Raw genomic sequence first — 27,950 nt, forward strand, 5'->3', positions numbered from 1 at the left:
GGCAATATGTTGATGTTATATTGATATTGTGATATGAGACTAGATACCATCAAGGATTTTGGATATCATATCGTGATATGGCAAGAATGTCCTGGTTTAATCACTTAGGCTTTATTATATACAAAATGGACAGAAAATAGCAAAATGGCAGATCTATAAGCTTTCAACATGTCACATGTTTGTGAGCTTGTAGATCAGTTGTTTTTGGCAGTATTTAAAGATTTTAAAGTGATCATCACCATAAGATATTACCGCCAAAATATTGGGGTATTTGGTCGAAAATAAAGTGAAATTTGATTTGAGTTGTAAAAAGTAGATCCGCACACTGTAGCTCCATTTGCCAATCTTTTATTTTGCAGTTACAGAGAGTCATTCCGAGCCTATACTCTTCTTCAGATTAAATGGACTTGACATAGAATCCATCTTAAGTAGTACACACAACCCTAGTCATTTGATTAACACATGTGGAGAGCAATCTACATGAAATTCAATCGAAGCATAATACAACAATCAACATTGCACATGTGACAAACATCAAGCCGGATGGCCGGAACCTGAGTCTGCAGGCCCCTGGGCCTGAGACCACCTCAGGGTCCCCACAAACACATTCCAGCACCACAGCCAGAGCCAACCTACGCAGTGCACTGCACGCAATCTACACCACTGTAGATACGTGCAACATTGATTGTATTATGCTTTCATCTTGTAGACTGGTCTCCACACACCGGTGTCACCTGGCATGTGTTAATCGCATGACTAGGATTGTGTGTATAAGATGCATCTATGTCATGTCCATTTAGCCTAAAGAGCATGGGCTCAAAACGTCACTGTCTGAAACTGCAAAAATTAAACATTGGCAAAGGGAGCTACAGTGTGCGGGTCTACTTTTTACTTCTTTGATCTCAGTGTTCTTCAGAGCCAACACCTGCCTTCAACAGGTCAGATGTGCGCAATACTCTTTGATTTGATGTTTGATTTTGTCCATATCGCCCAGCCCTACTAGGATGCAACATAGTTAGGCTACAATACAATATTTTAAGAGCAACATTTTGGCAATTCTTAAATATTTTGTCTAGTTTTCCCTAAACATTAGGAAACTGTTCTAAATTACGCATAGTATAACGTGTGCGTAAAGTACGATGTGATGTTGTAGAAATGCTACATGTTCAGTACACAAATTACACAAATCAGGTAAGAAATGTTTCTTACCTTTGTTCTAGCTTTATATCTCTGTGGTGAAATTGTGTCAGTTTAAATTAGCAAGTGAAAATACTTGTATGACCAATATGTTACTGTATAATATGTAAACATGTTACTGCCATATTGTCATAGCACCCACCAAACCAGAGACATTTTATTTATCTACATGAATATTTATAAAATAAACTCATTGCTTTGCAGAAATTCAGTAAACGTAAAAGATGGTATATCAATGTTCATGCTGCTATGTAATTATCTAGACTGACAGCTATTTTTGTGACTTAAATATGTAATTATTGCCATTAGAGTGACTCTACTTGTATGATCTGAAATGTATCTTTTGAATGTTTCATTATAATCTTGTACAATTAAAATACAATATTGTAATTGTACTACAGTTTTGGCAGCCTCTCATTTCCACTGTGAGATGTGTTCCTTTTTCATACTGTCAGAGACATTTTGTGTTTTTTCTTTGGTAGTGTTTATGTAACAAAGGAATTTGTATAATTTACACATTCACAAACATGTACAATTTAAATAGATAAAACATCAAATCAGTTTAACATGTTATGTAATTCAAGTAATGCACTTCTAAGAATGTGAGCAAAAATGAACAATTCTCAACATTAGAGATTCATATATTTAAATTCCTTTTTGTAATCAATGAAGGCTAAAGGCATATTCCACAAAAGGCAATTATAAGTAATTAAAACGTAATGAACACTCTAGGTTGATTTAATCAATGTAGTGCAACACAATCCTATCAAACTCAAACATACAGTTTTGACTTGTTTGATGAGGTTCTAGTTGTCTATTCCCACTCCTCCCAGGCTGGCAGGTGTCCATGGAGCATAGATCATAGTGTACAAACATCATCATTGCACTGCAGGGGGCAGAACAAAAGGTTGAATGAGCTTGACCTACAAATCTATAATGTATTTCGTTTCTGTCAAAGAGAAACCTTATCTCCATATTTCAACCTTTTATGTGTTTTCTTTATTCTTTTTTTTTTGTAAATTAATTTACGCCCCACTTTGTCATCCTACAGTGTCACACAAACATAGCAAAAATAGCTGACCTACAAGTCCAAAACGCATCGCATCGTGACCTGTTTTGAGCTTGCAGGCCTGCAAATTTTGCTACAGTTTTGGACATACTGTATGAGGTTTCCACTTGACAGCAATGATTTGCTGAAGGAGGAGACTGCGAATATATGACTGTCTCACGGTGAATACAAACAGTAATTATTCGTGGGCAAATCAATCAAGAAATCAAATGTGATGTAATGTACTAGACAGTGAGTATATTCATTGATGTCAGATAATGATACTGTTTCTGATGCAGTTTGACAAGGTCAAGGCTATATTGGCTTAAGCAACTTCAAAGCATATGGACTGCAATCACAATAAAGAGACAAGATGTACAAATAAACAGAAAAGAGAGAGAGCAGTACATTAAATTACAGAGTCTGGAATTTTACAAAAATATCAAAGGCAACTTCAATCTATTTGATTCAGCCTGCGGGTTGATATGGTAATCCTAGATGTATAGTAGGAACTTTCCTATGCTGGATTGGACACTAGCCAGATTGTGCGTAGGAGAGTGAGTTGAAGAGAATGTCAAAATGGCAGTTATTTTTGGCCAAATACAGGATAGGGCTACAACATGCTAGTGTGTTAACAATTACACAGGTGTAGACAATAACCCAGGGGTAGTGCCAGTGCCAGGAGGATTTTACTTTTATAAAATGTAGTACATTTAAGTCTCCTCGTATCTGCATGCAAATTACCTCCTGCACATAATCCTTCCTCATTTTGAAGACTTTATTAGAAGTTTGCATAGGAAAAGGTACAGTTTCATGACGGTACAGTTCACTGGTACAAGGTCTACTAAAAGGAGATCCATGAAAAGACTAAGCTTATTTCCACTGGAAACCATTGAAGTATCTCATATAACATTGAATGACAGACAAATAGAACACAGTACTATGCAGTAGATATGTAAAGAAAAACAAAATAGAAGACAGTAAGTCAAAACAAACAGTATATACAAAGAAGGGGCAGGGGAGGGTAGGGTTGGGCTAGATTCTTTTTTACCAGTTGCGAACGGCTGCTGCCTGTAAGTGGTTTTTCAGGGCAATTTTAAAGGATGCTAGTGATCCACACTCCTTTGTGGCCTTCGGTAAGGCTTTCCACATTTTGGTGGTATAGCAGAAAAAAGAGTTTGACCCTTTGTTGGTTTTGACTCTGGGTTGAAAGTGATCTGTGGCGCTGCCTCTGGTGTTGTAATTATGGACATCCTTAATGTTTATAAAGTATTTTGACAGGTACTTGGGTATCATAGTGGTGTAGTGTATCTTGTACACCAGGCCCATTGCAAGTTGCTGTACTCTGTCAACTACTCTGAGCCACCCCACTCTTAACTGGTGAGTAGCGGTGAGGTGAGTCTGATAGGGAAGTCTAAGCAGGACCCTAATTAGTTTATTTTGGGCTGTTTGAAGTTTAGTTTTCAGGGCTTGTGGGGCGTCACAATACCATACGTGGACTCCGTAGTCAAAGAGGGGCTGGATTATTGCACCAGCTATGGTCTTCAGTGTGTTGGAATTGACCATCGGGGCGATCCTCTGTAGGAAACGAGTTCGTTGGTTGATTTTATTTATTACTTTAGAAGTCATCTTTTCACTGGAAAGATTAGCTTCAAGGATACATCCTAAGTAAGAGATTTCGTTTTTTCGTGTTATGACCTTGTCCCCCACTTTGATTGTGAAGTTATCAACTTTTTTGAGGTTATGATTTGATCCAAAGAGGATGGACTCTGTTTTACCCAGGTGAATTGATAATTTGTTGTCGTTAAGCCATGTGCAGATCTTACTTAGTTCAGAGTTAAGTGTCTTCTCAACCTGCAAGTGGTCCTTGCCCGAGACTAGGAGAGCCGAGTCATCCGCGAACAGGAACAGGTTGCAGTCACAAGCAGATGCCATGTCGTTCACGTATATTAGGAACAACAGAGGTCCCAGTATGCTACCTTGAGGAACACCACAGTTTACCGGGAGGGGGGGGGACAGGGTACCGTTAATCTCCACCACCTGTTCCCTCCCCACCAGGTAAGACTGCATCCACCTCACTGCTGCGCTGTCAAGACCGATGGCTTTTAGTTTCTCAATCAGAATAGAATGATTTACGGTGTCAAATGCCTTCTGGAGGTCCATCATGACCATGCCGCTATATTTGCCGTCATCCGCTTCGCGTTTGATTTGGTCAGTCAAATAGAGAAGGCATGTGTCAGTGGAATGAGATTTTCTGAATCCAGATTGGAACTCGTAAATCAGATTATTCTCATCGAGATATCTTGCTATCTGTTCGTAGACTATTTTCTCCATGACTTTGGATATGGAGCTAAGAATGGAAACGGGACGGTAGTTTCCAGGGTCTAGTTTGCTACCTTTTTTATGCAGGGGGGTTACTTTTGCTAGTTTGAAGTCCTGTCCTCTGGAAAGGACTTAAAACCATCACCAACTATAAGTCCAGGTCCCCACAGGCGTCTGACAACCTCCCTCTCGCCAACGAGCTCAATGAGTTTTACTGCCGCTTTGAGAGGGAGAGTTTCCCCCCTGCCCTCCCCCTCCACCCCCCCCGGACACAACCACTCTTCTCCCCCCCAACCCCACCACCTCTCACTGTCACAGAGAGAGAGGTTAAGCTGCTGTTCAGGAGCCAGAACCCCCGGAAGGCGTCCGGCCCGGATTCTGTCTCCCCCTCCGTCCTGAAGCACTGTGCTGACCAGCTCGCCCCGGTGTTCACCAACATCTTTAACACCTCGCTGGAGCTCGGTCAGGTACCAGCATGCTTCAAGGCCTCGACCATCATTCCCGTCCCCAAGAAGGCCAAGGTCACAGGCCTAAATGACTATAGACCCGTCGCCCTGACCTCTGTGGTCATGAAGGTCCTGGAGCGCCTTGTCCTGGCCCATCTGAAGGGCATTACTGATCCTGTGCTGGACCCGCTGCAGTTCGCGTACAGAGCGAATAGATCCACGGAGGACGCCGTGAACATGGCTCTGTACCACACTCTAAAACATCTGGACACTACCGGCAGCTATGCCAGGATCCTGTTCGTCGACTTCAGTTCGGCCTTCAACACCATCCTACCATGCATCCTGGAGCACCAGCTGTCCCTGCTGCAAGTGCCTGCCTCCACTCGCAAGTGGATTACGGACTTTTTAACCAACAGGTCGCAGCGGGTGAAGCTGGGGAAGAACATTTCCAGCTCCAGGTCCACCAGCACCGGTTCCCCGCAGGGCTGTGTCCTGTCCCCACTACTGTTTTCCCTGTACACCAACAGCTGTGTTTCCCTCCACCCGTCGGTCAAGCTCCTCAAGTTTGCTGACGACACCACCTTGGTGGGCCTCATCTCCAAGGGGGACGAGTCGGCCTACAGGGGGGAGATCGAGCGGCTGCGAAGCTGGTGTGAAATTAACAACCTGGAGCTAAATGCCCTTAAGACAGTGGAGATGGTGGTGGACTTCCGGAAGGACCCAGCCCCGCCCCTTCCCATCATGCTGGGTGGCACTCAGGTGGACTATGTTGAGTCCTGCAAGTTCCTGGGGATGATCATCTCCAGGGACCTGAAGTGGGAACTCAATATCACTGCCCTCCTGAGAAAGGCCCAGCAAAGGATGTACTTTCTTCGGCAGCTGCGTAAATACAGACTGTCGAGGGCCATGATGACGCAGTTCTACACGGCCATCATAGAGTCCATCCTCACTCACTCTATCATCACTTGGTTCCCCGCTGCATGCGCAAAAGACCTGGTCAAGCTGCAGCGGGTGATACGCTCTGCAGAGAGGGTGATTGGCCGTCCCCTGCCCTCCCTCAAGTCCCTGCACGACTCCAGGGCGCTGAGGAGGGCAAGAAAGATCATGGCCGACCCCTCCCACCCTGGTCACGGCCTCCTCACCCTGCTCCCCTCTGGGAGAAGGATGCGGCACCTAGGGGCCAAGACAGAGCGCCACAAAAACAGTTTTTTCCCCTCAGCTGCCAGGCTGCTGGATGACGCTGGTTTCCCTTTTTCCCTTGCCCCTTAGGGACATCAGCAATATGTTGCACTATTGAACACTACTGCACTTTATTTATATTATTTATTATTTATTTCTGCACGGTGTTGTTTTGTGTTTGTTGTTTTTCATGTTATCTGTGAAAAAAATATTGAATGCACACTGGTATGTTACCAAAGCAAATTCCTATGTGTGATACACAATGGTAAATAAAGGAATCTGAATCTGAATCTGAATCTGAATCTGTGGGACATGACCCTGTTCGATGGAAAGGTTAATTATGTGGGTAATTATTGGAGCAATGGTGGCGGCTGAATCTCTGAGAAATCTAGCTGGAATTTTATCAAGGCCAGTGGCCTTGTGTTGAGGTAGGGCACTCAGTTTTTTAAACACTTCATCAGTTGTCACTGTGGCAAGTTTAAAACTGTCTTTTCTGACGCCCAGTTTATTGTAGAATTTCTTAACAAATTTTACACCATACCGCCCAGATGGGGCGACCAGTTTTTCAACCAGCGAACGGGCCACGGTGGTAAAGGTTTCGTTAAGATGGGTAGCCACTTCACATTTGTCAGAAATGAGAGCGGTGTCCGTTTTGATGTTTATGCTGTGGCCTATGGTTTTAGGTTTTAAGCCTAATGTGTTGTTAAGCAACTTCCATAGGTCTCGTGGTTTGTTTTTGAATTCGTCGATTTTTTCATCAATGTAGTTTTTTTGGGCGGCTCTAATATAGGCAGTTGTCTGGTTTCTAAGCTTCTTGCACTGAGCAGTAAGATGCTTGATTTGGATATTGAGGTCAGGGTTGAATTTTTTTTTAAGTTTTTTGCAGCACTTACGTTTTTCATCGTACTTTTTGTCTCTGAGTTTAGCTGATTCAGCAATATCTGAGTTATACCATGGCTCTTGGCGGGCTTTAACCCTGGTGGTATTCAAGGGGGCCACGATGTCTAGAGCATCGGTCAATTTGGTTTTAAAACCACACCATGCTCCTTCGACATTTGTACACTGCAGTTCAGAGGAAAAGTCTGTATTCGCTAGAGTGTTATTTAAAGCCTCACTGGAGTAGTTTTTGAGGCTTCTAGCTACAACTGTTTTGTGGCCACTAGCCTTGGGTTTGTGTATTTTACGCGTACAGTAGATCATGTAATGATCACTAGTAACAAGCTGAGTGAGGCCATATTGATTACATAACCCATTAAAGGACTTGAACAGGGGTGCTTCTTTACGTAAAGCGTCACAATTAAAGTCGCCCAGAGCGTAGTACTCAATACCGTCCACCTTAGCTAAGCTCTCATCAAACAGCTCAAAGAAATCATTCTGGTCAGGGGGTCTATAGACAGCACATATTAGTATATTTTTAGCATGTTCAAAAATTATCTCGACCCATACAGTTTCAAGAGAGCTGTGGTGTAGGTCTGGGCGAATGATAAAATTTAAATCATTGTGAATATACATGCAAACACCACCTCCTTTCCTGTTCCTATCATTCCTAATGACAGTGTAATTGGCTATTTCAATTCTAGCATCTGAGAATGAGTCATCGAGTTTAGTTTCTGAGAAGGTTAAAATTTGGACCTTACCATCAAAAAACATAGCTTTGATTTGTTCCAGTTTGGGTTCCAAACTGTTGACGTTGAGATGGATCATTTTCAGTCCTCTTTTTACAAATGTTTCTTTCATATTTGAGGTGATCAAATAGCCATTATCAGGGCTGGGGGTTTCTGCTGTGTGTGAGTCCACATCCGTCTGTAGTGGTAGTGGGGGTGGGGGTAGGGGGGGGAGGTCATGTCCCTTTGTTGTCTGTGAACCTAGACACCAGGATATCCAGCTTCTCTCCACGGCACGAGGGGGGGAGGTGTCGGCGCAGATTGTATCAAAGCCGAGACGTGTCAACAGCCACGACTGGTTATGATCCCTGGGGGGTGACGGGGCCAGCGGGGGGGCATCCTGCTCGATGGTAATCTCCGCGAACTGGGCACCAGCAGCCTCGATGTCTGGTGGTGCGGGGTTGGACATGCCGTCGTCCGAGTCGCTCCGTGGGTCGGGTGGTCCCTGGGTGTTTAGTGGGGAAGTCGGCGGGGGGTCGTCTGTGACTTGGACACCGTCGGGAACCGGGGGTTTGCCGCCAGGCGCCTCGGCGCTGCTGTTGTCAGGCGGCTCAACGACCGAAACCTCGCCGATGCGTGCAGGGTTCATGCAGGGATCCTCTCTCGCGTCGTCGTATGTAGCCACGGCAACCGCTGGGCGATCGTATTGCAGAGAGCCGGCTGGAGAGCCATTGTTTTTAGCATAGGACTCACCAGCTGACCTCGTAGCGGCCGGGAGGTCTTCTGTCTCAGCTACGGATTCACTCTTGGTCAGGGAAAACATCTGTTCTCTCGCCAGACGAGCGGTTGTTTGTCGAGTGATCGCTGGGCCTGGGTGAACGTGAATATCACCCGAGAGTAGTAGAAAAAAGTAAATAAAGGACCGTCTGTCCATTCTACCAACCGGGGGTCTGTTTTTTGGTGTTATCAGCGAGCCTAGGATAGCCAGTTTGTAGAGGTGTTTCAGTTCCGATCCATCGTGGAGGTAAAAATCACAGTGAGATTCCTCTCTGTTCTGCACATAATCCACTGTATCCATTTTCTCTGCATGCCATGGTGAGCTGAGGCACGAGTCGGTGTAATACACGAGAAATATCAGAAAAGTGAAAAATATCCTTCCCTTTGTTCCTGAAGCTGTGTTCAGCTTCATGCAGGCTATCCTATTTAGTTTTGTGTACACCTTGGAGCATGTAGTCTGCTTCACATTGCGCAATCACACAGTTCTGGCTCAGAGAAGAATGGCAAAAAAGCTAAAATCGATGTTCAGGCATCATGTAAAATTATAGTTTTGTTTATGTCTTGAAAATGTTGTGACTGAACATGAGGGGTCTTTCAAAGGCGTTTTCATTTCACTTTTATCTTCTCTCGTACGTCACATGACATGAGACTGATATGCGTATCAGTAGGGGCCTTGTAAATAAAGTGTCTTGAATGAAACAGCTCCCACTACTATGGTGCCTCCAAACTCCTCACGCCTGTGTTCAGCTTCAAGAGCTCACATAGAATTGCAGTAAAGCATGTGGCCTCATGAGACTTAAAGGCCCCCCCCCCCCCATGCTTTTCAAAATATATATTTTATATAAATATTGGTCGATAATACGGTTTTATACAGGTTTTAGCCTAAACAACCACTCTGGTATTGAAATTTCATGTTCTGTCTGTCTCTAATTCCAAGCCGTTTCAGATGCAATACCAAAATGCCAAACGGGGTGCTGTCGTTGGGCTAAAATTGGAACGCTACAGAAAATATTAGAGAACCACGTTGAGAACCAAGTAGAGTCAACCAACCGTAATCTAATCTAATAGAATATAGCCTCCCAAAAAGTACCGCCCCCTTCTCAAGGGGGGCCAATAGGAAATGAGCCCCCTGTGACATAGCATGGGGCCGATTTCAAAAGAGTACCGGTCAAACACGCTGTACGCGCTTGTTTTTTTATTACATTATGAGCTGATTATTACATTATGATTTATTTTTTTAATATTACATTATAAGCCCTTATTACATTATGAGCCGTTATTTCATTATGAGTTGCTACTTGCTACACAAGCCCATTAAAAAAATCACTGAAATGAAAGCAAGGCTTAGAAATAATGAATGGGTTTTTTGGGGGCTGGAAGAGACACTGGGAAGACCAAAAAACAGAAAACAGAAAAATGTGAAATTCATGGTGGGGCCCCTTTAAGACTTACGTATTTCTTCTCTGCAGTCAAAAGAAAAGCTTCAGGGAATATTTAAAGCCAACTGGCAGTGGAAGAGCCGCCAGTTTTGCTTAAAAATACAGTGAATCTTGCAGTCAGAAACACAACGGGCCGCCTTGACCCGGACCATTCTTTATCATGTTTTATAGGGGTCAAATAGCAGTAAACAGTGGAAGGCTAGAGTTATTTTACCATGCATTTATAGGAGGACAGCATTGAAATATATTCCACCCTGGGAGACTCAAGACTGCACGCATTTCATCACTGTCTCCTATAACCAGAGACAGAGGGGGCTATCTAATTTCAAATGTCACACCATTGTATAGCTCTGCAACTAAAAGTGACGAAAGGTGACGATTCACAGTGGCTTTTGCAGGTGGGTGCCTGCTTTAACCACATCCATGCATCACAGTTCCCCAGCCAGAACACAGTCAGGGATGTTACAGTTAGAGGCCGACCCTTGCCAGATATTTGGGGCCCAATGCCAACCCCGATTTTAGAGTCCTAGATCACAGATCACAGATGGTTTGACCGATATTTTGTAAAGATTTGCAAACTATTGAAATGTATTTGAAAATCTTAGGTTTGAGAACACTTAAAGCAAACAAAAAAAATAACAAAAAAAATGCCTTTTTGATACATAAATAAAGTATATTAGCATTCAATATAATTTATTAACTCATTTGGTGCCAGCGCCCTCTAGGGGCCATAGAATGCCAGGGTATCTCTCATAGGCGAGCGCTTTAGCTTCCAGGACCTCACCTTCCAGGACCTCACGTGCTCACGTTCATGCACGTCATGGAAAGTTCCCGGATGATAATGCTAACAGAATGGCTATTCCCATTTTGTCATCTAAAAGATCATTTTTGGGCGATTTCGCCGTAAATAAACCTTGCGCCGCTTCCCTAAAGCCACAATCCAGAGATATAAGCCTTCAAAGATGTGGTCTTTCATTGGATTAGGCGGCGATTGGCGATTTCGTTCGCAAATAACGTCCGGCCGGGACGTTGCTAGCTTTCGGCTAGTAGCTAGAAAAATCAGGCCAGGCTTCAGAAGGCCTCTTATCATTTTATTCCATTTCATTAAATATCCCGGACTAGTTCGGGATAGGCACCCTGGAATACGTCGCGCCGCCTACAATGAACATTGGGTGAACATTGGGGGGGGTCTAAACTTTATTTTAAACCATTTTTAATGGAATAAATCGTCGGAGCATCTAGCGTCTCTCGTTGGTGAGCGCTGGGCGAGCCGGGACCACCCACGTTGCTCCAAGCAGCTCGGGGTAAGTAAAATAGCAAATAAAAAATTGTTTTTGATCCCGAATATCCCGAACTAGTTCGGGATAGGCACTCAAAGAGTTAAAATAACATTTAACTTTAATTATACAATTGCCTATTTTGACCCAAAATAGGGACACAAAGTTGAAATAAAAAAATCACACCCGTGTGAAGTGGAGCTGTGTGTGTGTGTGTGTGTGTGTGTGTGTGTGTGTGTGTGTGTGTGTGTGTGTGTGTGTGTGTGTGTGTGGATCATGTGTACCGATTTTTGTGACATTTGAAGAAAATATGTAGGAAAAGGAGCAAAAAGTGTGTTTTGGAGAAAATTCAAGATGGCGGAAAATCTATCATGGCGCAAATGGGCGTGGCCTATATGGGGAGATGCGTCATGACCCAAGGAATCCAGGGAAAAAATATTTTTAATTTTCCGACCTACGGTTCAAGAGTTACAGGCCAAAACGTAAAGTGGGGTGTTATAGCGCCACCATGCGGCCAAATGACACAATTTTTTTTTATTTAATCCTTGAAATCATTATGAACCTCCTCTCCAAGTCTTGAAACTCTAGCCCCTATGGTTTGCGAGAGACAAACCATAGGGGCTAGATGGTGGGACATCTGTTTATCTTCAGACCTGTCACGGTTTGGGGAACGCACAAGGTCCAAAGGTTCTGCCAAAGGTCTGGATGCCCACATACAGGGTCACCGTTAAGCCTGAGTTATACTTTAGCATATGATAGTGTCCTGCACAGCAATTAGACGATCCAAAAGCTGAAGTGCGTCTCGTCACAATGCGACCCGCTGATTGTTATGACATTATAACTCTGGACTGGGCTTTCAGCAATTAGCTTCAAAATGTTGCTATTTGGTTTGTTTTAACGAATCCAGGGAAATGTAATGTACAGCACATTGCGATCTAATTTTGATTTCCACATTTCACCTCTTACGTTCACATTATCATTCATCTTAATGTTTCACACATTTAAACAAAACAGCCTTTTGGTTTTATTAGTGAATAATTACATATTACATCTAATTCCTCTGTAAGATACTACATTCTTACATGAACATTATTGGAGTCTCATTCTCAAAATATTTGATAATGTGAGAGTATGCAAACTTGAAGCTTATCTATAACTATATTCTTCTAGATTCCATAACAGTGGTAAGTAATCAGGTTTATATGGGAAGCTTTTAATGACATTTTGTTGTTGTTGGTGTTTTGTTTTTTCTTGTTTTGTACAAGACATTGGCAAAACCGGACGTGCCAATCATTTGACGTTTAAAGGAATGTGGTGCATATGACACTAAAATGAAAACGTTCTTGGGATAATAAAATGTGAAACTGTCAATAACGGAGCTGCTCTGATGCATGCTATGCCCTATTTTATACCTACGCCCATCTAAATGCTCAGAACGCAACACGTTGTGAGATTGTAGGTATGCAAATTCTTTTTAATCCCCCTATAATAATGTCATGCCCAAAATAGCAACACCAGGTTGAAAATAGATAAATGTTCACATTTCCTGTACCACACGGCTTATATGAACACATTTGGCTCTTGACAACTCTTATCTTTGAGCTGCAGGTCAAGAGCAGATGTCATACCCAGAAGCCAAGGTTTCACTCTGTGCTTTTGCAGATGACAAGGATCATGGAAGATACCATGAATTGCCATTACCCTATAAAATCCCTCAGTATAGTAAGCTTGGTCTCAATTACATTCAACAAGAAAGATAAATTAAAGAATGATAATAAAGACATGAATATGAATTTTGTGAAAAGTAACAACTGGTGCAACAGGCACTTATGCATGAGATAAACTGCAGACTTTATTAGTATGTTAACCGGTCTATGGCATTTCTCATACAAGTAATGAAATTTGACTGTGGGGACTTTATAAAGTGACTTACCACTGGCATCTTCCCTGCTTGTGCGTTGGATGAGACACCAAGAGCCTTGCCAATATCTTCTAAAGGCACATAGTCACCTGGTGAATCCTGTACAAAATGCAGCAAGACCTTCTCCCCACCTTCAACGTGCAAAGAAATATTAAAAACTCCATTACTTTAAGGTAATTTGGTGGTAACTCTGAGATGTTACAAGAAATAATACTTTGAACTGGCACTTTGAAATACAGGTATATAATGTAATACTGCAGTGCCCTCTAGTGGAGAAGCTACAATTGCTAATCAAAATCAAGCCTTTGATTCTTTATAGTTGTAGTAATATGTTGCCCTTGAATTTGTATTAATATGTTTGGTTGTGTTTAGATTAGATTTATAGTTTTGTGTTACTTGGATTAGGTTCCCTTGCTTGTATTCTGCTAACATTAGTGTAATCTTCCATTGTTGTTTATGTTAAATCCCATGGGTCATAACACCAATAAGATACCACTGTCCCATTCAGATAATATGCCTCCTCTGGTGCATATCTCAGTTGAACTTCAACCTTCCTACACTACGCCTGGGACCTACCTTTGGCCACAATGAGCATGCCTCCACTTTGTAGCAGATCTCCACTGAAGTTCCCCTGGATTCCTACAGCATTGGCCTGAAAGAACATAGTCAGCGTTTTAAACTTTAATCTACTTCATCAATTGTGCATTCAGGCCTAATTTATGTCACTGGACGAAAATAGCAGACTTAACAAGCATAGACGTGCAAAGTACAAGGTCTAAACCAAGAAAGAATGCCAAATTCTCTGACCATGTCTACAATGTGATGAACAAAGAACTAAAATGTTTTCAACATGATGAAAAATGGCACAGTTGTGAAGATACATACTTTGGCAATAACATCTCGTACTTTCTTCCCCAGTCCAGCTGGGACTACACTTAAGGCAGTGTACCTGAGGGAGACAACTATTATTCATGAATTATACAAAACCAAGCAGTGTAGTTTCTGCAAAAGACAAAAAATATACACTATGGAAAACCTAATATTTCTGACAATTCTGCTAGTACTGATGAACAAACTTTGAAAAAAGGAACACATTTTATTCAACGTCAGTGCACACTTAAGAAGCCTGATTACTCTGTAGTGTGTGTGTGTGTGTGTGTGTGTGTGTGTGTGTGTGTGTGTGTGTGTGTGTGTGTGTGTGTGTGTGTGTGTGTGTGAGTGAGTGAGTGAGTGAGTGAGTGAGTGAGTGGGTGAGTGAGTGAGTGGGTGTGTGGGTGTGTGGGTGTGCTGCCCGACCGATCGATTTCAAACTCAGCATGCGTAGCACGTATCATCATCTAATCTAAACATTGTCATATGCACATTATGCAGGGGACACAGTCACACAGGTCTGCCATGCTTACCTCTTGAAGCCTAAATCCTTGTAGCTTTTCTTTTTCTCATCAATGTAAAGAGCTATAAAAGAAAAAGATGACTATGAATTAATATTGTCTGCTTATAATCCTGCAATACTAGGCTGTTATTGTCCATAAACCAGCACACACACGTCCAGTTCCAAACCTCTCTTACCACATATATCCTAGACATTATTTATATTGCGTACGCGCCACCCCATATCTTTTCTGACCAGTGTCCCGCCTCTCACGCACAGGGGCATGTGTCGATTCAAAATAACCCCCAAATTCCTAACAACGTTTTGTCACCGCAGGGTGATTTAACAAAGAGATGAGCCTATATGCATATCAATACACCATTGTCTGAACATGTTAGCAGTAGCACCCAATAAGCCCATATAAAGGCATATATGGAGACCCGGTTGTCCAGAACCACAGATCCGACCGCTATGCCCATATATGGTCATGTTCATATATGTGCACACATCGGCAAGGACTCAATGGAGTGTGGTGCCCGCCGTCGACTCGTTCGGATACACGGTTCTCCAGATCCAACCGATATGCCCATATATCGCCATGCCAATATAATGGGCATATACTGATGACATCAGGGATCTCCATATATGGGCATGAAAGGGATACAGATAGATAGACGTATAGAGATCTCCCTATACAGTATTGGCATAAAAGGGACACAGGTAGACAGACAGAGTTATTTCCAAGTTGTGAGTTGTCCTTGAGTGTTGTGTTTCCCTGAGAAAGGTGTACTTTAAGATACATTTCCAAGTAAAAGTTTGCTTTTGGGTTATCCCTGTTTCTTGTATTCGTGCTCTGCACATGGGTCCTACCTGGGTTTCAGTCCTGACTCCTGACATTTATGTTTGTATGAGTGGAATTGCTAAAGCTGGCTGAAGGAGTAATTGAAAAACATGCTTTCAAATTGTATTCTCATATATGGAGATCAGTAGTTTGGAATTATGCTTTTCATATTCTGTTTATATCATCCTATATCATCCTACATTGTAACCTGACTTTCACCAGATGGTGGCAGCATTGCGTATATAACGCTCTGCTTTTACCATCTGGGCTTGCTCGGCCAGAGTTGATAACACTCGTAAAGTCCCGGGCCGGACCAATCAGCGGCAGCTATGGGCGGGCTCTGAGCGGCTCTGAGCCAATAGAGTCTGATTGCAGACCACGTGGAAACCCAGGAGGCGGATTCTGGATGCAACGTCATGCAGACAGGCCAATATGAGTGGTTGGAGTTGGCACTCCCAGACTGTGATAGAAACGGCCACATCCAATCACCTGCTACAGAAATTCAAAAAATGGCCCGCCCCTTACATCGAGTCTGCCTGAGAGAGCCCAGATGTAAGGCAGAGCGTTACGCACTGCTGCAACTATCTGGCGAAAGTCAGGTTACCTACATTGATGGTTAAAAACAAATATGTGACATTTCACCATATTTGCTAAATTGTAATTTAATTATTTTCACATTAGAGTTTTATGTGACACTTGTTTGTTTACCATTACAATATTGCTGCTTACCTCCTTTAAAGAACCCTCCCTCGCTGAAGTCTTTGAGGCCAGTCTCCTCTGGTCCGATGCCCACCAGCCCGACACCGTTGGCCTTAAGGTCTGGCTCTAGTTTGCTGATTTCTGACGCCGTCCATCGGCATACTTGGCAGCCAAACCTTCGCAGGAAGAACAGTACCACTGTCTGGTTCTGCCATAGAGACTGCAGTTCTACAATCTGGACGCAGGAAGGAGTTGACACACTTATCAGATTAGGCATCAACACACTCAGTGGAGTCTGAGATGCACTGATGCCTTTAGTAAATAGGTGTAGTCTACGTCAGTGTTTCTCAAATGTGGGTACATGTACCTCTAGTAGGGGGTATGCGGAGCTACTACATGTGGTACGTGTGGCATGTGTTTATTTCGTTTATTTTACTGTTCAGTTGTCACCTGTGATGACAAAACATTTGACAAACTTTACATGGACATGCTGATCGTTAAACCAAACTCAATCAAAAACAGACTTTTGAAAAGCAAGCAATACTTATTTGGAGTTCACACCACTGGACTTAACTGGAATGTTTAGATTAAATCTGCTCAGGAAAATGCAAAAGGGTGTAGTCCTTGGATTTAGTAATCAGGGAAAGAGGGTTCAGATATCTGAAGCAAAAAGAACAAAATTGAAAAAAAAAGCCACCTAAACTCATAGAGCTATATCACAAACCATGCCTACACCATCATAGGATGTATAACATTATTACTGTAGTTTCTATATACCCTGCAGAATGTAATGTCATTATGATAATTGCGCCACCCAGCGGCGGGCACGTTCAACTGCAACCAATATAACACACTGTTAGATAAGATTGGAGCATGACTTCCTGTTTCTCGGTGGAACTGGGAATGGCTATATTAACAACCTCAGTATGGTGCATTTATCATACCAGGCAAGTTTTCATTTCAGCTATAGCATGATCAAACTGAAATGACATCGACAGAGATGACAAAGGTTTTTATCAGACTTTTTTATCAGACTCACCTCACCGCTACTCACCAGTTAAGAGTGGGGTGGCTCAGAGTAGTTGACAGAGTACAGCAACTTGCAATGGGCCTGGTGTACAAGATACACTACACCACTATGATACCCAAGTAGGCCTACCTGTCAAAATACTTTATAAACATTAAGGATGTCCATAATTACAACACCAGAGGCAGCGCCACAGATCACTTTCAACCCAGAGTCAAAACCAACAAAGGGTCAAACTCTTTTTTCTGCTATACCACCAAAATGTGGAAAGCCTTACCGAAGGCCACAAAGGAGTGTGGATCACTAGCATCCTTTAAAATTGCCCTGAAAAACCACTTACAGGCAGCAGCCGTTCGCAACTGGTAAAAAAGAATCTAGCCCAACCCTACCCTCCCCTGCCCCTTCTTTGTATATACTGTTTGTTTTGACTTACTGTCTTCTATTTTGTTTTTTCTTTACATATCTACTGCATAGTACTGTGTTCTATTTGTCTGTCATTCAATGTTATATGAGATACTTCAATGGTTTCCAGTGGAAATAAGCTTAGTCTTTTCATGGATCTCCTTTTAGTAGACCTTGTACCAGTGAACTGTACCGTCATGAAACTGTACCTTTTCCTATGCAAACTTCTAATAAAGTCTTCAATCAATCAATCAATTTAACCTGTCTGAACGTTATCTCTGTTCCCTACCTCTCCAGTAGCTGCATTCTTCAATACATTCGCTCCAACTTTCGCCATGTCGAACGTTGCCATCTTCAGCGAATGAGTAACACGTTATTATGTAGCTAAAAATATTCCAAATAAGTTATTATTCCAAATATTAGAATGTTATTTAGGTTAGGTCGGGACTGGGAGCAACTCTTGTTAAACACACACACGACACAACAGACAACACCTTGACACGCCCCCTCCACACTGACGTCCAGTCAGATCTCGGCTGGTGTTCCAAGCCCCTCCAATCACAGGACCTTTACTGACTGGAGGCGGGGTTTACGAACACGTGCAAAGTCTACCGGTTGTCACAAATGTTCCTTCCTTGATTCCCTTGTAAACAAACAAACATTGTGTATACTGTACTACTGACTGACTGACAGTCTACTACTACCACCACCACCACCACTACTGTCTGTACCGCTTCCATAGTCTGTAAGCCAATGCTCGGTTTAAAATAAATTAACATTAGTCTCCAAATCTGAACAGACCTGACTGTCTGTGCTGGGTTCACAAACTGCCAGAGATGGTGGGCTCAAAGGTGAAGATGTTTATTGTCCAACTGTACCAGTAGTGTTGGCCAGGTGGGTTGTAACTAAAGTACATACAATAAAATGTATGCAATTTTGAGCCAACTTGTAGGCCTGAGCCTAGGCCAATACCACATTTCAGAAATACATTTTGTAGGCTACTTCTTTTGCTCCACTAATTCATTTGACAGCTTTAGTTACTAGTAACTTTGTATGAACTAATAAATTAAGATAACATTTTGTATAGGTTATTTAAGTTATCCAGTCATTCAAAATTAGCTTCATCTTTAATGTAGCAGCCGGTAGGTTAACATTAACTAGCGCAGCCAAATAGCTCATTGGTTCTCAAAGTGAAGCCCGGGACCCCCAGGGGTCCTTGAGGGAGTTCCAGGGGATCCCCAGCTAAATGATAGTTAGGAACCAAATGGACCCTTATGGGTCTGTAACTCATTCAGCTCCATGTTATGTACACTTTCAGAGTTAAATTAACATTGATTTTACAATATAAATAAAATGGGGTTCCAGAGATAGAAATGCCATTAAATGGGGGTCCGTAGCCAGATGCATGTCAAACTGGGTGTCCTTGAAATTAAAATGGTTAAGAATCACTGCTATAGCCGTAAAAAATCTTCTCTTACGGGGGTCCCAAGCATAATATCTTTTCAAATGGGGGTCGGCGGGAAAATAGCCTAAGTAGCCATTTGGGGGTCCTTGACATGAAAAAGTTTGAGAACCACTGAAATAGCTTATGCATCAATTTTGGGGGTCCACTGGACTCGAAAGTGTTTGAGAACAGTGGTGTAAATTGTGTACTACATGATGATGAGACCTGCTGTCCATGGTGCTGATGCTGCAGGTCTCGGCCACGCACGGGTGGGGGCGTGACGTCACGGGAGAGACCGGGAGGACCAGGCGAAGGGGGAGAAAAGAAGAGGGGGAAGACGGGGCTGTAGGAGAAAGATGACTGCATCAAAGGAAAATAAAAAGCATGACTCCTGTTATTCATCATCTGACATTTTTATAAAGCATTATTAAATGTGGTTGATCTGTTCACCATAGCCTACAACTAGGGCTACACTGTATGCCGCAATAAATGACCAGCCACCCCGATAAGGTAATTATCTTTACGCGTTTCAATTTGCACGTCCTTTCCTCATCTACTAGGGAAATAACTTCATTTCGATTGTAGGCTATGATCTTCACCTTGACCGCCAGATGTCAAGTCAATTCGAGCAAGATATCGAGGATCATTATAGAAAAGTGTAAACCAACAAATCCTCCTACTGGCTACATAACAGCCGAGCTTTCTTATCATTATAAGCCTATACTTAAACGTTTCAATTTTAAATTGTGCCATAATTTCACATTTCTATCATTGTAATATGTTGTGAGAACCATGACCACATCCCCCAGCGGTTCCTTTGTTTCCGATTCTGTTCTTCCTCCATGAAAAATTAAAATGGAAACTGTCTAGAGATGTGGTGCTGACGGTGGTGCCGCATACCGCTGTATTGAGCCTCTGCCACGCCGAGCACATGGGCTTTGCGCACCGCTCTCCACTATCAGTGGTGGAAATATGTACTCACTTTTTTTACTCAAGTAAAAGTACACTATCAATACTGCAATATAGAAATACTCCTTTGCAAGTAAAAGTCCAGAATTAAAAAATTACTTGAGTAAAAGCACAAAAGTATTGGCATCAAAAGTACTTAAAGTACCAAAGGTAAAAGTATTCATTTGGCAGAATTTCCTATATTCAAGTTTTCAAATCTTTTGAACATAGGCCTAGCAGATCTGCAAGCTCACAACAATGGCATCGCTTTGCAACTCACTGTATGTAAGCTTGTAGATCAGCTATTCTCAAATGGCCGAAGTGGTCATGTATATTTTGTGATAATGATCAAAATCTACAAAGTAACTAAAGCTGTCAAATATTTTGTAGTGGAGTAGAAATACAATATTTGGATCCGAGATGTAGTGGAGTAGAAGTAAAAGTATATTGGAAATTGGAAATACTCAAGTAAAGTACAAATACCCGAAAATTGTACTTAAGTACAGTACTTAAGTAAAAGTACTTGGTTACTTTACACCACTGTTCACTATCAACATGCGCATTAGGTTGCAGTGCTTCGTGCCCACGAGGAGTGCTGCCAATTCTGCTGCCTGATAGAGACTGCAGTGTCCTCAGTGGCTTTGCTATGTTATGGACGGTAATGTTTATGTCAGCAAAAATAGTTAGCATTGCCTCGAGCCGTGCAATGATGTTGAATATGATAATGTCTTAATCAGCCTTTTAGCAGCACAGCCCATGCATGTCTAATTCACTGTAGTTAGGCTATACTTGCAGTATCAAACAAGCATTTTACTGATAATGTAAGGTTGATGATGTTATCATCCTGCTCTAAGACAGTGGTTCTCAACCTTTTCAGGCCGTGACCCCCAAATTAATCATGTTTTAACTGGGGACCCTCCCACACTGATGACCACTAAGAGTTGAGGCATTACATTTTGGATAACATGGTTCTGTTGTGAAAATAGCAGATCTACATGCTCACAACGCCTTGCGTTGGCCAATGTTTAATTTGTCATTTTAGAGGTTTTAAAAGTCCTTGTCACTTTAGAGATGAGCAGATACCCTCAGTATACACTTAAACGTTATGTTGGTTTGTTTACTGTGGAGTGAGAAAACAAATTGCACATTAAGCTAATCATCTGGGGACCCCCCAAAATAATTTGGGGAACCCGCAGGTTGAGAACCACTGCTCTAAATCACCTTTTGTCTGCTTTGCAGAGTAAGCTTGGTCAAGAGTGATGTCATCTCCAGGCATGGGTACCTCCAGTGACCCCCTCTTGGCCAGCCCAGGGGGGAGGTCCGCTGCACCTCTGGAGGGCATCTGGAGGAGCACGCTACCCAAAACGGCCAGCTTCCCAACGTCCACCACTCGGCACCTCAGCCACCGCGCCAACAACTTCCAAAGACACCCAAAGCGTCGGAAACTGATCAGACCTTCGCCCCCTCCGCCACCGAACACGCCTTGCCCCCTCGACCAGCTGGACCTCAGCGAGCTCCCCCCAAGACGAACTTTCCCCGAGTTGCTCTTCAACGGCTGCGTCCTGTTCGGCATCGAGTTCAGCTATGCCATGGAGACGGCCTATGTGACGCCCGTGCTCCTGCAGATGGGTCTCCCTGACCAGTTCTACAGCCTTGTGTGGTTCATTAGCCCTATTCTGGGTAAATGAAAGGCAGTGAGCGTTGAGATACAGTAGAATATGAATATACGTATCTATGTTCAAAGTGTATCAGTTTTCATTGTGTAACATTTCTTCGATACTATCATATATCCTGAGTTGCACAAGAATGAAAGCTGATACACTGTGATTCTGAATAACTCTGTTCTTATCTATTGTTTATTCAGTGGCCCATAACTGTATGCTCATTTTGGATTTAAGGATTCCTTGTTCAGCCTCTCCTTGGAGCTTGGAGTGATCGGTGCACATCCCGATTTGGACGCAGAAGACCCTTCATTTTTGCTCTGGCCATAGGTGAGAAATGCTGTTGATATTCCTATAATGCTCTTCCAACAGACCAGTGATTTTCAAATGTTTTTAATTTAAAGGACTCCCAGTTATGTGCATTAGGCAATGGACCCCCATAACTGAGACTATACATTTTGAGTACACTCTCTGAGTTACGGTCCCCATAACTATATCATTTTCAGGGACCCCCTGGATCCCCACCGGACCCCACTTTGAGAACCACAGCACTAAACTATAGCATGGATTTAGAACATTTGCTCCCTCTGCCTTTTCACTCTAGGAGCATTACTTGGTCTAACTCTGGTGCTGAATGGGCGGGACATTGGCGGTGCAATAGCAGATACAGCATCTAACCACAAGTGGGGAATTGTCCTGACCATTTGTGGAGTGGTCCTAATGGACTTCAGCGCTGACTCAGCTGACAACCCAAGCCATGCATACATGATGGATGTGTGTAGCCCAGAAGATCAGGACAGAGGGCTAAACATCCATGCACTCTTGGCAGGTCAGAGAGAACTATACTGAAGTAGCAATCATGCAAACTTATATTTACTTTGTCATCAGTAGCATTGTAATTTGGACATTTCAGATGGATTTATTTAGGGGTGTAACAGCTCCTCGAACTATGGATTGAATTAATTATTTCGAAATATACATTCTAATAAAAGTCAATCAATTTAGTTTTGTGCTGATTCATTTATACAAAAAGAAATATATATAATAAAGTATAGAAACAATGTGCTTCTCAATTATTAAATTAATCAAACAAGTAATCAATAGAATACTCAGTAAGAAAATAATCAGTTGCAGACAGTTGCAGGTAGTCCTAGATTTATTAATCTTATATGCTTTGTGTGTGTATCTTGCATGTGTCAATGCTTCGCAGGACTGGGTGGCGGATTCGGCTACATTGTGGGTGGAATCAACTGGGACCACACAGAGTTTGGAAGGTCAATGGGAGGTCAGCTTCGGGTCATATACATGTTCACTAGTGTAACCTTGGTGGTTGCCACGGCAATGACTCTGACCAGTATCCCTGAACGCCAGCTGCCAAAGACCCAGCCACAGAAAACCTCTGGCAAAAACCACTTGAAAAGCCCCAGCCTCGCTCTTCCTCCTTCGCCCCCTGTGCCCCCAGGCGGCTTTGAAGGGGAAGATGAAGAGCCTTACAGCTATCAATTCGCTGACTCCCGTCCACGTCATGTTGACCCCATGGGTCACTCGTGCAGTGCCAATGCGCGCCTCTGTGCCGGCCTCACTAGTCCTATTTCCCCTCTTAGCCCCCTGACTCCTAAGTACGGCAGCTTTATAAGTAGAGACAACTCTCTCACTGGCATCAATGAGTTTGCCTCCTCTTTGGGAACCTCCTATATAGACAGTGTTCTGATAGACTGCTACACAGGTCAGCAGACACCACAGCCCATGGAGGCTGACTCTACAGCCAGAGCCCTGCCTCCAGGGGACTCTCCTCATCAGGAGCCTAGTACACAAGGGCCAGAAGGGTCCCTTTCTCTGGGAGATGCTCAGCCTGAAGGAAGGACTCAGCCAGGTGCAGAGGCTCAGCATGAAACAGAGCAGCTTGAAGAAGACGCTCAAAGTGGAGCTGGCTCTCAGCCCGGAGAAGGCTCGCAGCGAGGCTCCATCCTGAAGCGTCCCCAGAGTCTTGCACTAATGGAGGACCCTGCACTGGCAACCCAGACTGTTGGTCTGGAAAATGGACGCAGAAGGACGGTGACCTTCAGTCAGCAGGTCTGCCGTGTTTTCAATTAGCCGCATGAATTCTAGCATTCCTATTCTGGCATGTCATAATAGATGAATATTCAGTGAAAGTAGGCAAACATTCAGCGATCTACAAGCTCATAACGCATCGCATTGTTAGCTTGTAGATCGGCTATATATTGCTATTTTCGGCAGAGATTTTGTGTAGAGGGACAAAAGGAGAGAAGTTCAGACCCCTGGTGCATGCTGTTCAATTACATACTGTATATAGGGTTTAAGCGTTTTTTAAACAGTGAAATACTTCTTACATTCTCAGTTACATCATTTAATTTTGATGTACAATTCACGTCAAACAGTTATCTATCGATTATTATTATTCCTCTGATAAGTTCTATACACATTCTACATATGCTGCAGCCTACATCACTGTTTTTTTTAATGAAGGTCGCAAACATTCTGCTGAATGGAGTCCGCTATGAGAGTGATCTGAGTGAGCATGTGGAGACAGCAGACTCCCAGATGTCAATGAGGCTGCTGTGTGTGGCCATTTACAGAATGCCTCCCTCACTTCGCAGCTTGTGCACTAATCATTTCTTGGGTAAGAACAATAATCCCTGATTTATACTTGATTGTGTATCGTGTTGAACAACTTGAACAAGCAACGCTTTGTGAGCTAGCAAGTAGCTAAATATGATGCCATTTTATTCAATATGGCATCATATTTGATACATATTTACAATACAATAAAACCATCAGTGTTACTTTAACTCAGAGTGCAAAAATCACTTTTTACACTCATACAGTATTTCACAGTATGTGTCTAATGCCTTTTATGTTGAAACTCATCATCCTTGTACCACACAACAACAACAAAAAAATGTACAAGATAAATGTAACTAAATCCTGTTAGTTTCTGTCTGGGTTGTATAGGCTGGCTGTCCTTTGAGGGGATGCTGCTGTTTTACACTGACTTCATGGGGGAGGTGGTGTTTGAAGGAGACCCCAAAGCGCCCCACGACTCAGAGGCCTACCAACGTTACAATGCTGGGGTCAGCATGGGCTGCTGGGGCATGTGCATCTATGCATTCAGTGCTGCCTTCTATTCAGGTACAGAGCCCCCCCAGGTATCTAGTGCTGGCCTGGATAGGGAAATGATCAGGGTTCGAGTTGAAAAAATAAATACAAAATAATACAAAATAAATAAAATAAAACAGTGGGGGGATACATTTCCTTAGCCACTTTCTTAACCCAACATGGTTATTGTGGTTTTACTGCAATTGTTAAACTGTGATAATATAAATATCAAACATAACAGACAGGCTTCTACATTTATCAAAATTAAATGTGTGTATTTAATTCAGCTAGACCAGGAGCACAGATAAAATATAACACCACTGGCCATAAAAGATTGTGACCAGAGGGGGATTGTGGGGGTCCTTGCAAATAAACCGTTTGAGAACCACTAGTACTAATGGACTCCTAATGTGCTATAGTGTCGTAGTAAATCACTGTCATACATATTCTGAAGAAAACCTGGAGACTTGACATTCAGTAATGGGGTCTTATGATCAAAATAAGAACATTATAATGATAAAAAAATAAGATCTAAAATTTGCCACGGACATGAAGACCAAGTCTTTGCCACATACACATATGTCCGTATACGCACACATTGATGACCCCTGTCTGGTAGTTATTACCCTAGTTAGACTTAAATTTTCCTTCCTTAATAAGTGCAGCTGGCACCTATTACTTTCCATTCGCCTTTTGCTTCTTCTAATTCTCCTTTCTTCATCTGCTTAATTCCAGCCATACTAGAGAAGCTGGAGGAGCGTTTCTCTCTCCGGTCTCTTTATTTTTTTGCCTACCTGGCGTTTGGTTTGGGAACGGGCCTGGCCACGCTCTCCAACAACCTCTACGTGGTACTGTCTCTCTGTGTCACTTACGGGGTGCTCTTCTCCTCTCTGTGCACGCTGCCTTATTCGCTGCTGTGTGAATACTACCAGAGCCCTCAGGTCAGTCAATATAAAGATGTACAGTATTATAATTACGGTACACAATTAATCATCTTTATGTCATTTTCAGGGATACAATTGTCACAGTTGCCTAGAGTCATTTGTGCACAGCTTTGCAGATGACATGTGTAAATGAACTTTATTGTCACATTGCAAGTGTGCAGGTATAAAGAGTGGGTGAAGTCATTTTTTGAAGCTCCCAACAGTTTAAAATAAATTGCCATATAATAGAGAATAGAGAAAGAAACAAAGGAAGCAAAGACAGATGACAAGACACAATGTCAAATATCTAAGGTGAATGGTCAAAAAAGAAAATGAAAAAGGCAGGCCACCGCAACTCTGCAGCAGGTAGAAGCTACTGTATAGCAGATATAGAATCACTGTCACTTGTGCAAGTGAGATACATCATTAACAGCAAATACCAATGCATGTAGGTTTGTGCTTAAGAGTTTGCAACAGTATATTATAGTACCAATGGAGTCTGTATAAGTGTATATTAGTCATATACAGTATACTGTATATAAAGTGACAATGCTAACTGGAATTGCATGTGCGTATTTGTGTTTGTCTTAGTTTTGTGGCTCCACTGAAGAAGGGACCAGGCGTGGGATGGGGGTGGACATCTCTCTGCTGAGCTGTCAGTACTTCCTGGCTCAGATCCTGGTGTCGGTGTTGATGGGACCTCTGACCTCGCTGGTGGGCGGGGCCCAGGGAGTGATGTACTTTTCCAGCGTGATGTCATTCGTGGGCTGTCTGTACTCCTCCCTCTGCGTGGTGTACCACCTGCCCCCCGCTGAGGGTGAGCCCCCCGAAAGCGAGACCCAGCCACTATTGGTGCACATTTAGAAACAGGCCCTTAATTTACCTCACACACACGCACTTAACCACTCACATTCTCACACAGTCACTTATTGTCTCTTTTGACCTTCACAGCCCTGATAGGACAATGTATTGCACGCTATACAGCATAAACACCTATATTGTTTCACAGTGCTCAGCGCTGCTCCTCTCAGAGTTAGACAGACAGAGAGACAGACAGACATTGGCCACCACTCTAATATGTGTACATGACCAGTGTGTTTCATACAGTGTGTGTGCCCATGCATTTACTTTCTACCTAACTTTTCCACCCAATATGTGTGATCTTTTTGACTGTGGTATGGTAGATTTGAATTTCTGCAAATGTGTGTAAGATGTGCAATCGTGACAGTGTTCAACGAGTAAGCTCTGAGTGTGCCTGTATGCTTGTGAATGAAAGATAATGGTAGGCTGCTGTATGTTTGATTTCTCTGTTCTGAGTTCACCCTTTCATCATCTTTCCTTGCTTGTTGTTGTTTAGGATAGAATTTCGACAGCCACATAAAACTACAGCTTTGCCCTCTCTTTCCTCTTTCTATCAGTTGCCTAATGTCTGCATGAGCTACAGTAGTCTCCCGATGCCATGTGTTCCTTTGTTAGTCCTTTGTTTTGGTCATACTGCCAAGGGAATGTCTACCTGCCTGTTTCTCTGAGTTAGCATATTAGCATTCCACTTTAGGCAGGATTTAGTGACTAACTGAATGTGCTGCCAATGGCCCTTGTTTTTGTTTTGTTTTTAGCATTGAATGCCACATGTCAGCACTCACTCACTAAACATTTTTAACATTTAATTGAGGAACTCAAGAGTTATATTCTGATGCTGCAAACACATGTATAGGCTACTGTAGTCTACACATTCACACCATCTATGAGCACTAATGAGCATATTACATTTCCTTATGTGAAACCCTTCTCAGAATGTGTTGAGCTGGCTGACTCTTATTTGTGTCCCCAGCGAGAGTAGCTGCAATGACAAACACTTTTAAGGACAGATAGCCATGATTGATAGGGCCACACACACACACACACACACACACACACACACAAACATGCGCTTGCAGGCACACGTACAGGCCCACGTACAGGCGCGCGCGCGCACATACACACACACACACACACACACACACACACACACACACACACACACACACACACACACACACACACACACACACACACACACACATCACAGAGAACTGTGTACTGATGGCAGATATCTATGGGCCATCACTAAGCCATGGACAGCACAGTGAGCTGTCAGCCTGCTCCTGGCCGTACCGTTGTAATGACAGTGATTCTTGTCATTATCAGGAAGAGGAGAAGTTGAAACTGGGGTGTGATTCAACATTCAGTCGGAAACCCAACAAATCAGAAGAGCAACAAAACAGCTCTAAGGCTGGTGAAAGAAAGAGTTCTCAGAAGATTCATGC

The 27,950-nt window shown here is 42.9% G+C and overlaps 2 protein-coding genes across 2 annotated transcripts; one reads left to right on the forward strand and one right to left on the reverse strand.

Moving 5' to 3' along the window:
- Positions 1-1,810: 1,810 nt before the first annotated feature.
- Positions 1,811-18,004, reverse strand: prxl2b (peroxiredoxin like 2B). The gene is made up of 7 exons (XM_080727916.1): positions 17,841-18,004; positions 16,153-16,357; positions 14,614-14,665; positions 14,096-14,159; positions 13,787-13,862; positions 13,223-13,341; positions 1,811-2,083 (listed from the first exon to the last, which is right to left on the reverse strand). The coding sequence occupies exons 1-7, from the start codon at positions 17,901-17,903 to the stop codon at positions 2,057-2,059; spliced, it is 606 nt and encodes a 201-aa protein (XP_080584042.1). The 5' UTR covers positions 17,904-18,004; the 3' UTR covers positions 1,811-2,056.
- A 3,198-nt stretch (positions 18,005-21,202) lies between these two features.
- slc45a1 (solute carrier family 45 member 1) lies at positions 21,203-26,508 on the forward strand (the record flags this gene model as incomplete). The annotated part of the gene is made up of 8 exons (XM_080727890.1): positions 21,203-21,623; positions 21,842-21,934; positions 22,209-22,433; positions 22,815-23,677; positions 24,092-24,245; positions 24,578-24,754; positions 25,457-25,662; positions 26,236-26,508. 8 exons carry the CDS (start codon positions 21,203-21,205, stop codon positions 26,506-26,508), a joined length of 2,412 nt encoding a protein of 803 aa, XP_080584016.1.
- Positions 26,509-27,950: the final 1,442 nt, after the last annotated feature.

This window comes from Nannobrachium achirus (assembly GCF_963921795.1).
Source record: "Nannobrachium achirus genome assembly, chromosome: 6".
In the NCBI taxonomy this organism is placed as follows: Eukaryota; Metazoa; Chordata; class Actinopteri; order Myctophiformes; family Myctophidae; genus Nannobrachium; species Nannobrachium achirus.

Coding starts and splice junctions, on each gene's coding strand:
- prxl2b (XM_080727916.1), bottom strand. CDS start 17,903: ATGGCAACGTTCGACATGGCGAAAGTTGGAGCGAATGTATTGAAGAAT. Junction 14,160..14,613: donor AAGGATTTAGGCTTCAAGAG/GTAAGCATGGCA, acceptor TGTCTCCCTCAG/GTACACTGCCTTAAGTGTAG. Junction 13,342..13,786: donor CATGCTCATTGTGGCCAAAG/GTAGGTCCCAGG, acceptor TGCACGTTGAAG/GTGGGGAGAAGGTCTTGCTG.